General features: G+C 39.6%; 1 protein-coding gene across 1 annotated transcript in view; it reads right to left on the bottom strand.

Annotated features, from left to right (window-relative positions):
• Positions 1-17,097, bottom strand: part of cpne5b (copine Vb) — a 225,150-nt gene that overhangs the window by 149,229 nt on the left and 58,824 nt on the right. Inside the window, exons 4-6 of the mRNA XM_036559924.1 lie at positions 5,081-5,184; positions 1,012-1,051; positions 94-170 (exon numbers count right to left, since the gene is read on the bottom strand). Of these exons, the coding sequence (XP_036415817.1) occupies positions 94-170; positions 1,012-1,051; positions 5,081-5,184 (221 nt within the window). The remainder of the gene's footprint in view (positions 1-93; positions 171-1,011; positions 1,052-5,080; positions 5,185-17,097) is intronic.

Genomic DNA, 17,097 nt, shown 5'->3' on the forward strand with positions numbered 1-17,097 from the left:
GACTTCTTAATGCAGTAATTCTGAATTCTGTTGGTGGAATTCCCCTTCAACAGCTCACACTTGGATCAGTTAATTAGGCAATGTCTCACTCACCCAAGAGGCTTCTCCAGCCGACTCGCTGGTGACCCCACAATCTCACCCAGGGTGCAGAACATCTGCCCGAGGAAATCCTGGAGAAGCAGGTGGAGAGAGAGAGGAGGGTGGTGGGGAGTGGGGGAGGGGGTGGTTGAGATTTAGAGCAACAAGATTGTCATGTCCCCCCCTCCCTACGGCTCTCTTTGCTATCTACGGTAATAGATTGAAAGGCTTTAGACGTACGTTGCATTCTGAGGGCTTCCAGGAGCGAGGGCAGGCAGCCATGTTAACAACAGAGCACAGCATGTAACAGAAAGGATAAGACACAAACAAAATGGTGGCCATAAAAAAGCCCAAGGACTCCATTACTGTACAAACCAAGGATGGTAAAATCAGGATGGAAGAGTATGGGCTATCCTACTGGTGAAGACTAGATGACAACCACCAATTTTGACAGCAAAACGACGAGCAAATCAGCAAGTATCCAAATATATGCTAATGCTACAAGAATCTATGATGATCTTATTGGAAATTATGAATGGTCTGTGCTTTTTGTGTCCACTTTGGTCTCTTTGATCAAATGTCACTGGTTATTAAGCAGACGTACCAAACAAAGTGCTAAAATAAGGATGAAGCTAATAGAGTGGCCTAGATACAGTGTGGATTCAAAAAGCGTTGATAATATACTGTATACATGTTTATTACATGAGGACAGATCAGGAAGCGAGACATTCAAATCATAAATATTTAGGGCTGAAAGTGAAATGAAGTCAGATATCTACAGCAATCTCCTGTATTGAATGTAATACAAACTGTATTTTCGAGGAACATTATATCCAACCCATCCCATTACATTCAACAATATATTTGGATACTCAGTACTGAAACTGATTTGCATGTAAAAGGCCTTTGTCGACGCCTGTGGACAGTACTCACGTGTTTTGAGAGGTCTGGACTTTTAGAGTCAACATCGTATCTGAAATATAAAACACAAGCGCATTGTTAGATCAGTTTTTGGATTCAGTCTCAGAATATACAACCAAATAAAGATAGAAAATGTTTAATCATTGCATTCAAACCAATCTTTGTGTTAAAGTAATAGTAATACCAACTCAATTCCAAAAATGTTGGGACAATGTGTGAAAGGCTAATAATAAATAGTAAATTCTCAAAAACATGTGTTGTCATTCCAAATTTTATCCCTGCAACATGTTCCAAAAAAGTTGGGACAGGAGCGTGTTTACCACTGGGTTGTATCACCTTTATTTAACACTTAATCATTTGGGCACTTAAGACTGAAGACAATTGATTCAAGTTTTTTGCTATTCATCTGCTATATAAGGGCCTTAAATGAACGCGCCATCTATTTCCAATGAGAGACAGGTCTGGAGTGCTGATTAGCACACTCTCTGATTACACACCATGCTGTTGTAACACATGCAGAATGTGGATCAGAGTTATCATGATGAAATAAGCATGGGTGCCCCTGAAGAAGACACAGTTTTGAAGGCAGCACATTTTTGCTCCAAAATGTGTCTATATATCTTTTAGCACTAACCCCTTAAAATCCCAGGCTTATTTACATTCCAAGACTTATTATTCAGTAACTACATGGACTTCAATGCAAACTAGCTGAGCTGTTTTAGGTTATAGAAGTGTGTAATAAAACTTGCCATTTAATGGGTTATTGGTTCCTTCACAGATGCTGGGGTTACTCATGCCATGGGCATGAATACACCCCCCTACCATAACAGACCCTGGCTTTTGAACTTTATGCTGGTAACAATCTAGTTCTTTTCTTCTTTGACCCAGAGAACACAACGTCCATTATTTCTTTAAACAATCTGAAAGGTTGACTCGTCAGACCACAGTAGACGTTTTCACTGTGTATCAGTCCATTTCACAAGTCAAAAGCATTTCTCGACGTTGTTGACAAGTGGCTTCCGCTAAGCATAAGACAGTCTTAAGTCGTATTTGGGGACGCATCGCCAAATGGTGTTTATTGACAACAGTTTGTCAAACCATGCTGATACCCATCTGAGAAGCATGCCAATTATTAAGCAGTGCTGTCTAAGGGAATTGAAGGTCACGGACATTCAGTTGTGGTTTTTGGCCTGGAGATTCCTCTGAATTCCCTGAATCTTTTGATATATATCATGCATTGTAGAGAGTGGAAGACTGAAAATTCTTACAAATGCTCATTGAGGAATGTCGTACTTAAATTGTTGGATTATTTGCTGATGCATTTTTTGCAAAGTGGTGAGCCTCAACTCATCATTGCCCATTCCTGGATGCTCCTTTTATACGCAAGTGTAAGTGCATGAATTGTTTAAGACGTTTTTAACATTTCACAATGTTTCAAGTCTTAAACTGTGCATGTCCAAGCTTTTTTGGTACATGCTGCAGGAATCAGTTTCACAATGAGTGTGTTGATGAGATAAAACATGAAAAAATATTTAAAAAAGGTAAAACATTAAATATCTTGTCTCTTAAATGTAGGTCAAAGTGGATTCCCTGCTTTCTGTAATAGTTTGTATTTCAAATACTGTCCCACATTTTTTGGAAATGATGCTTACATTTGTGCTAATATTGTAATAGAAGTGATACATAACAGTATCATAAGCAATAGCAATAGTTAAAGTAATAAAGTAATTCCAGTTGTGGAAAGCAAAAAGCAGTCTAAACCAATTTGCCAATCTCAGCTAAACTCAGAGAAACAGATACAGCTTAAAACTTCTACCTTTTTGAAAGAATAAGTTACATTTGTGGGTTAATGGATAGTTTGAACTAAGCATGACCTGTTGCACTTCATCTTCCAGCACAAAGATGTCTGTGTAAGGGTGATGAAAAATATGCTGTTATCTGTATATGAAAGAGTACTATAAAATGGAGCCTTTGGTGAGATTTGAAGGCTTTGAGTGGGCTTGGTGTTTCTATGGAGAAGTAGAAATGGAAAATCATCTTAACACTGATTAACCCCTAAAGCCACAAAAGGCTGGCATTTTCTTATCATGTCCAGCTCTTGTAAGCTTAGTGAGGAGGTCACCAAGCCATTCAGTACCAGTGAAATGCTATAAACTCAGTGCCTTTTTTCAAAGAAGAGAAATTCAAAGTAAACGAAGAAGGCATTGATATAAAAGCACCTTCTGTATTCAGTATTCAGACTCAACAAAGCAACTCACACTGGTTTTTTCAATGAGCAAAGAGGAAACGTACAAACAAATGGCAGGTAAGGATGTGCATTTGGACTAATTACACGTATCCATAAGAGTTAATGAATGAACATTTGGTTAACCATAAGGAAGAGGAAAAAAAGACTATGGCTAAAGGCTGTGGGCTTACTTTTTTAGGTGGTAGCACAGGTGTTACATGGCTAAAAAAATTAATAGCACAAATGCTTTGAAGCTTGCAGAGGAATACATCTGAAAATATCCAGTTTTCAGAGAAAAAATACCTAAGCCAGATGAGCCAAAACATTATGACCACCTGCCTAATGTGCTGTTGGGCCACCATGTGCCACCAAAACACTCAGTGAAGCCTGGACTCCACAAGACCTCTTGTTGCCCTGGTATCTGGCACCAAGACATTAGCAGCACATCCTTTAAGTTGTGAGGCCACTGCAGATTGGTTTGTCGTTCCAGGACATCCCACTTGTTCAGATTGAGATCTGGGGAATTTAGAGGTCAGGGCAACACCTGGGACTCTTCGTCATGTTCCTCAAACCATTCCCGAACAAGTTAGTGCAGTGAGGCAGGGCGCATTATCCCGCTAAAAGGCTACGGATGGAATACCATCGCCATGAAGGGGTGTACATTTTCTAGGCAAGTGGCACATGTCAAATTGATGTCCACATGAATGCCTGGACCCAGGGTTTCCCAGCGGAAGGTCACAGTCCCTCCACCCACTTATCTTCTTCCCATAGTGCATCCTGGTGCCATAACTTCCCCAGGTAAATGGCACACACACACTTGGCCATCCACGTGATTGTGATCAGTCGCTCCAAGCTCCAGTTCCAACACTTGCATACCCATTGTAGGCATCTTAGACAGTGGACAGAGGTTGGCGCGGACACTCTGACCTTTCTGTGGATACGCAGCCCCATACACAGCAGGAGATGCACATTCCTCCCATAACCATCATTAAAACTTGATGTGATTTGTGCCACAGTAGTACTTCTGTTGGTTTGAACCAGACAGGTTAGCCTTCATTGCCCTTGCGCATTGGTAAAGCTTTGCCCTGTCGCCGGTTCATGGTTTGTCCCATGGTTGGTAGGTACTCACCACTGCTGACCGGGAGCATCAAACAAGCCTAGTCATTCCTGAGATGCTCCAACCCAGTCGTCCGGCCATAACGATGGCCATCTCCCGCATCCATCCTGTTAACTACATAAACTAAGTGCTTGCCTACTATCTAATATCCTAGACCTTGGCATGCGCTGGTGTTACAAGATCATCAGTGTTATTCACTTAATCTGTGAGTGGTCATAATGTTGTGGCTCATCGGTGTGTATTTTTTACTGTTTATGCACCTAGCTAACATCATCTAGGGTAGTTATTTTACTTAGCAAAAATGGCACCAAAGGTGGCTGCAATGTCTCTTTTCCTTCTCAGTCGTGTCCTGGACAATGCATCCTTGGCAATGCAAGCATGTTAAGGCACTCTTATTTTGTGGTGTGTAGTATAATGTTCATGTTTGCAAATATGAGCAAACCTGTCACATTTTACAGTCCTGTTAAGCATAAACTTAGAGTTTCACTGAATTGTTAGCCTGTACATTTTCTCTGTAGGGAACAAAACGAATATGGAATAGCGATTTCAGTATTAACGTACTGACATCTCAACCAAGTACCCATATACATCCCTGATGGCTACTATTTTCAAGATGAAGTCTAAGTAAGAGTAGTGCTGCATGGCAGTAGTTTCTGAGCTGAGAAAGTTGGTGCAAGAGAGTCTACACATCCAAAAAACTTGATTCTGTACAAAAGGACTGTCAGAGGATAACTCACAAGTCAAACCGAAGGTTCTGCTTCTCCTCAAAGAAGTAGTCGAGGATGAACTTTCTGACAAAGTCTGGATTTAGTGTGTTGTCAATCACCTCCGTTCTTCCAAACTAGAGAATGAATTGAGGGCAGAGAGGTAGTCATGGTAAGAGAGATTGGATATTGGGGAGGGAGGAAGGGGGAGGGGGGTTTGGAGGGGCACAGGTAGTGGGGAATGGAGAGGAACGGAGGAAATAAGAAAGGAATTGGAAAAAGAAGGGAGAACAAAATACAATAGTCAGATACCAGAGAGCAAAGAGATAAGTGTTAAAGTGGAAATCACAGCTTCTTTTCAACAACAATAAGGCAATATAATCTCTCTTTCCTCCCCTCCCTCTATAGCTGCCTCGTTCCTTCTTTTTCAAAGACATGGTTAAAGATACAAGCATGACCTGGTGAGGTGTACCTTCTCGTATTGGTCAGAGAGAGAGAGAAAGAGAGAGAAAGAGAGAGAGAGAATGGTGAGGATGCTGCTCCTGCCTGCCAGGCCTAATTATAGCCACGGCCCCACTCCTCTAAGCTCAAGAGCGCAGGAGATTGGCGACAATTACGCCTGCTTAATTAGAGCCTCCTTCACCCAATACTGCCCTGAATTCCAGCGGAAAACAACGCAGAGCGCACTACTCCATTATTTACCCACACTTGCCTGGCAAAAATGGACAAAATAACTGGAATCGTCCACTTCTTCATTTTAGCACTATATTCACTCATAAGTGCTTCTGTGCGACCTTTTGAACTAATGGGCCAAGCCTGGCATACGTCGTCCACATTTTTGCACTGCATTTTGTGTTTACCATGAATCATTTACCATGAGAAACAGATCTCAGTCAGTATGAATACATAAAAAGGCCACACTCAGATTCTGTTCTCATAAATTGCTTTAAGAGAGAGTGAGTAAAAGCATTAGTCCAGCAGCCCCAGCAGAATGAAATGAAGCTCAATTCTGATTTAGCTTATGCAAAGTAAAGGAACCATGAGTGGCTCTGAACAGTGGTGAAATATCTAGCATCCTCACCATCTCAAGCTGTATCTCTTGCAACTCTTGCAATTTATTTTATTACAAAATCTCGAGTGCCAATTCCCAGTACACCAAATCTAATCATTGTCCATCTATTCCTTCTTTTAGGCCTTCGTCTGAAGTACCAACGCATCCGATCCTTCCATTATATTTTAAGAACTGATTCACACATAAAAATATTGACACTGTGGTCTATTTTTTCCTTTTTTATTTTCTATCTTTCATATTTCAGAGCTAACCAATGACTGATCAAACAGCTACTTGTATGCGTTTACAGTAGAATGTCTATTGTTCTGACATAATCTTTAGAGGATATACCAATAGTTGCAGGGGAAATACACAGCATAAAGGCCTTTATGCTAAGACTGCTGAAATTAAATGAAATGTGTTTTTAAGCTTAAAAAGGGAGGAAAAATAATTGCAGCAAATTTTGTGTAGGATATGAACTACTTTTCCTTCTGTTGTCTCCTCCTGCTCCTCATACAGAAAGAAAACAAAGCATCCTTGGGAGATTTTACCACAAGCTACAGTACTGTGCAAAAGTCAGAGACCAGAGACATTTGTTTATTTCCAGCCAAAACAGCCATTAAGTATATTTTAATGGTATATTTTAAAGTATATTTTTGAATAGATTAGATAATCCACTTACATAAGGAAGAAGGAAGTCAAAAGAAAAAAAAGTGGAAAAACAGAAGTTTCCAGCTTATTAAAAAATACAGAGAAAATGAGACCCCTAACAATAGTGTCAGATCTGTTAGACCACCATAACTGTCCCCATCAGATAAACAGAACTCAACACTGTGGGTCTGAAAGGATGTGTGGCCGCCAAGAAGCCATTATTGAAAAAAACAGAACAATGGACTGACCATCCCAGAGTCCAGACCTCAACATAACTGAATGTATTTGGAATTTCTCTGATTGTAAAAAGCAGAAAATGCAACCAACATCTAAAACTAAACTTTAAAGACCTGAAAACATATCCCTGCATATTTCTTTGAAAAACTGAAAGTAAGGCTCTTGAAAAGAATGGAAGCTGTAATAATGGTGAAGGGTGATTATAAAACAGATCCAGTTCCAGTCCTAAAATCTGATTGACTGAGCCGCATTTGAAGCCGATGTAAAATACACGATATACACACACCTATGACTGCCTTACAACAACTGAACTTTGCATTACTGCGCCACAAAAAATCCTTGTGCTGTTAGTGATTGATCTTTGACTCTAATATTGTCCACACTGACTAAGTAAGAACCCATTTTTTGTTTAAATTGAGGGACTGACAACTTATTTTAACTAGATTATGGCTGTTTAACTAGAACTATGGCTGTTCAGCTAGCTAACGGGCTAAACAGCTCCATAATTAATATCACAGGTTTGAATTAAAGGTCTTACAGTATGACTCACTGTACAACTGCAATATAAAACACTAAAGAATGTCTCTTGAATGGCTTATGCACTTCAAATGTCCACGTTTTGGTCAGAAGTCTCATCAAACCCAGGCTGAATCTCAAACGGCTCCGTACTCCCTAAATAGTATGCTAGCTACGTAAGTTTTGAAATTCTACCTTCTACAGCCAAATAGTCCACTACTTTTCGAGTATGGATGTGGATAAATCTGCTTTGTGTCATGCCTAAGAACACCCTTCCCTGTGGTAAAATCACAGTAATGCATGGCCTCTCATGGCTTATTGCTTTAACACACTAAATACTGAAAATATTGTAAAGTTCTGCTTTATATGCGTTTTTGCTTTTTTGATGCTGAAAAATGAATGACTGGTACTTGATGGCTGTTTTAACTGGAAATTATATAAGGGTAGTCTCTGACTTTTGCTCAGTACTGTGGGTGGATGGGTGACTGGATGGATGGATGGATGGATGGATGGATGAAATCAGTGCCACCCTTACCTAATTTCCCTTCTTACCCAACTGAACCACTAGACCACCGCTGTTCATATTCACACACTCTACTTGATTACATGCCTGCACTACAGCCTGCATATTACACATTGCATCCTCTTTCTCAAAGCCCTGCGTGATCTCAATCATGGTTTTTCTTCCACTTAATACAATATTGCACAGAATGCTGTACACACTTTACTGCTTATATTGCATGTGCTTTCCTTATATAACTCATCTTTCCATAGTGGGAGTTAGGCTCTCAGCTCTCTGATAAACAAAGGCTAATTAGAAAATAAATAGCAGTGCTGTGGTAAACACTATGCTACGTAGAACACTACATTTGCTCTCAGAGAATGTGCTCAAACTCACTCTGTCTAAGGCACTCCTGATTATTCTGTAATTATTGGTGCAGGCTTATTAACACGTCATGTAATTAGTCATGTAATTAAGCTAGAACTAGAAGTGTTCAGTTCTGCTTTTAGCTTCATATTCAGAGGTAGCAACTTCTATAAAAGTGATAAAAGGCCTGTATCATGGACATTTACTGTAGTACAGACATATACAGACAAACCTTCTACAGGGAACAAACTTAAATAAGGTATTATACTGAAATTTTAGTGCATAGTCTCCATTTTTGGTGATATTATTATATAATATATAACATATTGGAAAATGTGCCATAACTTTTGCACATGCCACATTTTGTGTTTTATTGTGTTCCAATATGTTCGATTCATTACATGAACAGTAACTGTGCATTAAAATGTGCAGAAGTGTGTTCTAGATTATATGTTAACTTTTTTTTTTACTAAGAAAATTGACAAAACATGTTACTTGACAAGGGCTGCCCAAACTTTTGCACATAAAGTTTTAAAACATATCCTCCTCCAGATATTTAAAACATCATTCCCCAATCCAAACAGTTCATCTGTGGAAAATAATAAGCTGTGAAAACAGCCTGATTTGAATTCATTGTTTTTGTGATGTCACAAAAAACAACATGTTGACATATATTCACCAATTACAGCAGTTTAGCCCCGCCCATTCACACTGAAGTTATAAGGAGTGTTTCAGCCCGGACTGTTTATAGAATCAGGCACGATACAGGACAGCCAATCAGAACAGAGCTCATTTACATATATAAGTCTTTTTATATTCTTAGGAATATAGAGTGGTCATGTAAAAGTGAATTACGACTGTTTTTAGTACAAAATACCACACAAACATTATAAGTGGAAAAAAATGTAAATGAAAAGATTTGGCCACTTAAATGTGAAGATTCCAGGATGGAGACGCTAGCAAAGTTAATCAAATTCACAGCAGCGTTCAAGCTTTGGGTTTTAAAGCTTGAGATGCGGCACAGGGAGACAAAGGGAAGTCAGTAAATTAGGAGTTCATTAGGTTGCCCACACACTGTGGACTAATCTGATGAGAATCGGACATGAAACTCCTCGTCCAAGGTTTCACTACACAAACAACCCCCCGAGCCAGAAGAGCTGAGCCAAAACAATTCTCACTCTAGGTGTCCAATAAATGTGCGCACACGCACACTTATAAACACAATCCACAAGACAGCACCAAGTGGTCATCTGTCTGGGTGACAAAGCCCACATAGCCACACGCATACTGTCAGTAAAGCAGCGTGGGCTGGAAGCAATGTTTCTGCTCCAACAAACCAGCCCACATGGAAGAACAGTCTTTTTGTGACCGCCACCATGTTGTTCATCATGAATCTTAATCTATAAATGGTGCCTATGACAGTGCGACACTTTTAAATTGATAATGCCAAACAGTTTCGCACTTAAAAGAATGGTTTGGCACAAAATCCAAATTTACACATTTTTCCACTTTCCCCAGATGAAGCCGAACAGCCAAGACATGTTTGGTGTCCGAATTTTGTATCTTGAGTTCAGCGCTGGAGCTATAAGGCTAATGGCGCTAACATGCAATAGAAGTAAACAGTCACCCAAATCTTTTATCTAAATATATCCTCAAAATGTCTCTCAAACCATGCAAGAAAGATGGAAGTGCATGATCTCACCCTCAAACTCTTCAGAATACTCTGGCATAAGCATGAATCTATTGGTGCTCTTCTTGAATCCCAGCACTTCTGTCACTCTGGAGTTGACATTGTCACTGTTTGTTGCATTGTGAGTGACGCAAAAGACACTCTGGAATCCAGTTTGAGCGTCCAGACTGGGATGCATCTGTAAAAATCTGATTGGAATCGCATTTCAAACCACTTTCAGATGTAGTCTGGATACAATTTGCAAAAATTTCATGTGTTTTTTTGCTGTCCAGACTATCAAAAATCAACCTGGATACAATCTGGATATGCCAAAAATTGGATTTGGGATGTCAGTCTGAACAAGGCCTTAGAGCTTTCCTTGCTTTAACACACCCACTTTAATTCAATAATGGGCTGTTATTAAGCCGATTAGTTGGATCAGGTGTGTTGGCAGAGAGAAACTGGTTTAGGACACAGTATGACTCAAAGTAATCCATAAAAATGGACAAAACTTCTCAGTGTAGCTGAACGCAGCGGCTAGCTATTTTTGGACAACAGGTGTTGTGCTAAATGTCCACACCTCTTTGCATGCACCCATTACAGATAAAGCAATTTCTGCAGTTTTTTTTAATTAGAAGTAACTGTTCATCTTGAATTTGTGAACTGAAAAATGGTCAAAAAGTCCAGTGGGGTCAAAAAGTCTGAGTCTTAATCCTGGAAATAAACAACAGAACCTTTTATAATATTGAAAAAAAATAAAACAAAAAAAAGCTACCAATCAAATGAGGCATGATACAGGGCAGCCAATCAAATCAAATGAAGATAAAGTATTCATGATCCTGCACTATTTCTAGGTCACTTTTTAAATTTAAGCTAATTTGTGTCAAAGACCATGTAAATGCCTTTGTAGTTAAAGGTCTGATTTTTTTGAGTCCTTTTTTTTTTTGTCTTATTCCTTCTACTGAAACACACTGTTCAGACGACTCTCAGGTGGATTTAATCTACTCATCTGAGGCTTCTGTTACTCTGTACCAGCTCAAGTGCACACAGACATTAAAACAAAAGGGGATAACACTGCAATTCTAAACTTCATGTTTAAATTTCAAAGATTCTACTGTTCACTCAGTTTGTTAAGCTAATAATACGCTAATTACAAAAGAATGTCCACCCAATGACCACTGGGATAGGCTCCGGCATCCCTGCGACCCAGAAGGATAAGCAGCTTAGATAATGTCCATGTATGTTTACAAAAGAATGCAAAACAGAAGCAGTTTCACTAAAGCTCTCAGACTTTTGCTCCCGACTGAATCTAGCGGCCACATGCCTGTGTGACGTGCGTGCTGAAGAGGAGTCATGCACCGGCAAACAGCTTGGTAATACTGAGTAATGCAAAAAATAATAAAAAATTGGTGCCTATTTTTAATACATGGACAAAAATGACATCATAATGGATTTTTAGAATTTTTCAAAAACAGAAGAAGATGAAAAAAAAAAGAGAAAAAAAAGAGAAAAAAAGAGAAAAGAGAAAAAAAAACACAGACGACATCTCAGTCTGACTGGTTCCTTGACGCACAGAGAGAGAAAAGAGACAGCATGTACAACTATGTCGCACAGTCACAGAGCTCCAAGCTCTGGAGGTATTTTGTAAAAGTAAGTTAGTTATAGAAGAGCAATAAATCCTTTAAACTAGTAGCAGCTGCCATTCAAAGCCAGAGGTATTTTTTCCTCCACTGGATGACTCTACACTCACTGAGCACTTTTTTAGGTATAGCTACCTTGTTTCTACACAATTCATCCATTTTATCAGCTCGACTTACCATATAGGTGCACTTTGCAGTTCTAAAATTACAGAATGTTGTCCATCTGTTTATCCATATACCTTGTTAGCCCCCTTTCACCCTGTTCTTCAATGGTCAGGACCCCCATAGGGACCACCACAGAGCCGACATGATTTGGGTGGTGGATCATTCTCAGTACTGTGGTGATCCTGACGTGGTGGTGGTGTGTTAGTGTGTGTTGTGCTGGCACGAGTGGATCAGACACAGCAGTGCTGCTGGAGTTTTTAAACACCTCAGTGTCACTGCTGGACTGAGAATAGTCCACCACCCAAAAATATCCCGCCAACAGCCCGCCACAACAGACAAGCTATCATTTCTGACTTTACATCTACAAGGTGGATAAACAAGGTAGGTGTGTCTAATAGAGTGGACAGTGAGTGGACACAGTGTTTAAAAACTCCAGCAGCACTGCTGTGTCTGATCACTGGTACAAGTGCAACACACACTAACACACCAACACCACGTCAGTGTTACTGCAGTGTTGAGAATGATCAAATTAGTGATAATGATAAACACTTTGATGAAACACATCTTTTTCATTCCAAACAAATACCCAACCCCATTTATTAGACTGAATAAGACCTGCAAAGCTCATCCAGCCTCACACCAGCTGCTACAACAGAACACTATTATGGGCCGAGCATGGATGGGTCAGTAGCTTGTGTGTATCTTATAAAATATTGCAGTAGAACATGCCATCAAAAGATCCTCCCAGTAATGCATTTTTCTCTCATTTTGGTGAGACAGAGAGGTTAAACTGCAGCAGCCACACTTTTGGTATCGTGACAGTTGAAAGAAGCTGAACCGCTTGAGATAGAACTAGAGCTGGAACATCTAGCTGTCCAAACTTTACACCTCTCCAGACTCTCCTGACAGAACGTAGGCCTCTTGCTTGGGGATTGCACCGGCAACGAGCAGCATTGCATGTGAAACTCTCCGATAAAACTGTCCCACAATCCCAGTATCTTTAAGGAATGAAATGTAGGTGCACGGAAAAAGGAGAGGAAAGGTCACGCCTGTCACATCTGCTGGAAACAACAGCACATCTGCATATTTAAAGTCAGTGAAGGCCACGCTGCACGGTGACAGTGAATGGAACCAGCAGTAATCACCTCCTGCTATTCTGAGAGAGTGAAAGTCTGCAGAGGTGGAAAGAGTACTGAACAGTCTGGCTTAAGAGTACTGTTACTGTAGTGATCATTTGCTTCAGTACAAGTAATAAAGGAAATTAATTAAAGTAAGAGTAATTAAGTTGTTACTTTTGTCTGTCCACAATCAGAGTTTGAACATATTTCTGTTCTACTAAACACAAATAAAGCATTACAGGAGACAAAAATGACAAAATTTTGAGTCCTGAGACTGATAGTCTGCTATATGCATATGCAATTACATGCATATGGCAGAACATAACATTGTTATATTAAGTCTTTGAGGTTTGGCTCTGACAAAGTAGTTTGGAATTCCTAAAATACTATGCATAGCTTGTTACTGCTTAATTAAGTGTATTTAAAAAAATAATAATGAGTAGATTACTTGATTAATAATAGAATTAGCAACAGCCATTCAGCCCATCAGATAAACTAGCTATCTATCTTTGACATCATATAATAATGAGAAATTGTCTCGTAATTACGAGATGTTCCTTCTCATAATTACAACATAATTTGTTGTTTTTACGTCATACTATCTTGTAATAACGAGATAATTTCTCGTAATCATGGGATGCTTCTTTCATAATTACGACATAACATATAATAACGACATGCTGAAGGGTTCATTTTTTACTCGGCTGGGCAGCAAGACGCCACTGTACTGGACACAGTATCACAGCTGCAGTGTAGCATTGTTGGAAGCGGACGCTGCTGTGCTCTGATTAGCTTTCAGAACTGAATCTTTTCAATGTCACCAGCTTTCTTCTAATTGGTTTCCAAGCTAAAATGCATTGTTTTACTGTGTAAAAGTCACTAAAAATCAGTACAAAAGTAAAAGTACTTCATTATAAATGAACTCAAGTAAAAGTAAGAAGTACTGTGATTTAAATCTACTGAAAAAACGCTGTTACAAGGAAAAAGATACTCAAATACTGTAATGAGAATAATGGAATTGGTTGCTTTCTGCTTCTGCTGTTTGGATGTGAGTGGTCAAGTATTTACAACATGTTTTCTAGACGAACATGTATATTTTGATGTTGTGGACACATTTGGCCGATACAGCTTTTATTTGAAAATGTAACAGATTTCCTTTTGGTTGCTGAAGTGAATATTCCAGCAACTTTCAGTTTTATTTCAGGGATTTTAAGGGGTTAATCTTGTTCTTGCAGGCGAAGAGTGAACATTGTACTAAGTAAACCCTTTGAATAATGTTCCAATGACCAACAAATGACCACTATATTTCACCATATTTTCCTCCTCTCGATGTAAACTGCGTGGTCCTAATCTTGGGTAACACTTCTGTAAGTATTCCTCTTACTAATCACAAGGCTGACGTCTCTTGACCCCCCACCACAAAACAGTTTCAGAGTCAGAGAGACTTAGCGAGTTAAAGCTAACCTAGCATAACCAAAACCGAGCTAGGTAGACCACCTGTCTGTAGCTCCCTGTCAGCCGTTCATTCGCTTAGCCATGCATGAACATTGTTCATTCGTCCGTCCCTTCGTTCATGGTTGTTTCGCCAATCCATTTGTTCATGTGTCCATCTGTCCGTCTGCACATCTGTTGTTCCGTGACTTTTACCGTAAAAGCTAGATTATGATGTTAATTTTGTATGAGGCTAGTAATATTAGCCATGCCCACACAGCTCTCAGATAGGTGATCGGCAGTTTTATATGTTTTATCATATTTGTATCTCATATTTTTCATTGAAGCTTTACTAACATTCAAGTTTTGTATCAAACAAACATTTTTAACATTTTACTCTGTGTCCTCTGGGACTTTAATGACCGTAAGTGAAGAGTGGTCTTTAACGTCTGCGTTGGAAGTGTGTGTTTATGCATGCACGGGCCGCCAAAGGCCACAAGTGCTTTCACACCAGAGTGGAAAAATGAACTTTCGGCGCAGACAAGACAACACGGAAAATAGCCTTTTGTCTCTTAATGGCTTTATGAATGTTCAGCCTAATCTCACTAAATGTGGTACACTAGCTCTATAGGCCGTGTCATAGCTAAACAACAAACAGTGCTAAACAAATGATGACAAACCAGCCCATTAAGGCAACGATTTTCCACTCTGATCGCTCCACTTCCTTAATGGCATATCTCTCCTCTAATTCACATTGAATGATGGCAGCCGGCTAATAAAAATAGACAGCTAAGAGGCGAAGCACGGCCACGTTTATTACGGTGGCAAGCTGTCATCGCCCACACACACACAAACACACAAGTGTGCTGCAGGTGAAGGAGCCTTCCTCTGCCTCCCTCTCTCTCTCTCTCTCTCTCTCTCTCCACATCCCACGGCTTATTGAGGGAAAGAAAGCCTAAACACAAGCATCTGTCACGCCAGATCTGGACAAGAAAACCAAACTTAGGCTAATGTGTTTACTTTACACCGTTGCCTGTGCTCACTGTATCATCTGGCAGATTTTTTCAGGAATTCTCGACATTTTTCACCCAAAAACCTCCTTTTCTATGAGACTCGTTAGATGTAACTGAATGGACATACGCTAACATACAAGTTAGACCTTTCAAATCCACAGGCCTCATAAAGGCCTTTATGACAGTTGCCTAACTTTCTTCTTTAACTACACTTGTTAACAAACACTTAAGCAATAGCTTAAGGCTACTCATACGAAAGTTTGATATATGGCCATATATGTACATATAGTATCATAAAGGGTCAGGCATATATTTTTAAAAATGGCCTTAAATTGACACTCTTAGCTAGCAAGCTAAGAGTTACACCGCTAGCACAAAGGAAACCCAATGCATCACATTTCTCGTTCTAAACCTGAAGCTTAAGACAGACAAAGCAAGTATATATATTTATATATATGTATGTTACACTTGGACGTCTCAAAAAATATTAAATCTAACATAACACAACAATATAACACACAATAATATAACACAAGCTTTGCTTAGCTAGCTATTTCTCTAAGCGCACTCATATTGAAAAATCTGCCAGTGCCCAAATAAAGATCTCCGGCTCTAAGGCAGTCTTCTCCATAGGAAAAAACAAAGCTATTTTTCAAAAATTGCCACTATTGTGCTATGTGGTAAATACATTTTTTATCCTGTGTACATTTTTCCTACAAATGTCTCCACGTCAGCAATTTTCATGAATGCCATTCGCTTTTTTCCTATAACCGGTGTAGACCCCAGAGTTCCATATTTGGGATATACGTCCATATATGTCACCAAAAACAAATGGACAGCGCCCTCGGAGCTTAGGTTGAATAGACCTCTGAGGACACTGTCCATTTGTTTTTAGTGACATATATGGACATATATCCCAAATCTAGCAAGCTAGCACACTGTTCTATCAGTTATACGTAACTGCTGATGCTTCTTTACTCTGCATACTAAGTGACTAGCAACAACAAAAAAAAGCCAATGCACCACAGTTCTTATCTTAAACCGGAAATTTAAAGCTACGCTGTGTAAGTTTCGGGCACCTCTCTGGTGGAAACGTGTAATGGCAAGCAAAATGCGAACAAACATTTTGTAACATCAGTTGTGCTTTGGACCCCTCCCCCGTGAGGATGAACCTGATGATTGAGAATGTGTTGAAAGAGTATTCAAAGAGAACTTAGTCTAAACTTGGTGAAGGACACGTCTTCTGAGAATGTAAGTGAATTAGTGTAATCGTATCTTCATTACTATAATGATGATTTTGCATTTGAGACGTAAATACCAAAGTGGACCTTCTTTCTGAGCCTGTCCATGTGACTAATACATAAAGACGTATGATGCAGTCCGGAAAACTCCTGTGAAATCTGACCCGAAATGTTTCCCCTCTTGACTTCGTAAAGCCGCTTCTTTCAATTTTGACGAAGAAGCTTACATAGTGCAGCTTGGTCAGACAAGATAACTATGAACAAAGTTTACGTGAATAATTGCGCAGTTTAGGTGCTTCACACTTCTATTTCATAAGGCAAAGCTGGCAAGGGCATGTTAAAAACAGGACTGAAGTGCGGGGACTATCTCCTGAAAAAAGAGAGAGCGCCATATTGGAAAACTCCGCGTTCAGAACAACAAAGCTTTATCGGCAGCACCCTGCCAAACAG

Source organism: Colossoma macropomum, unplaced genomic scaffold, assembly GCF_904425465.1.
Source record: "Colossoma macropomum unplaced genomic scaffold, Colossoma_macropomum, whole genome shotgun sequence".
Classification (NCBI taxonomy): Eukaryota; Metazoa; Chordata; class Actinopteri; order Characiformes; family Serrasalmidae; genus Colossoma; species Colossoma macropomum.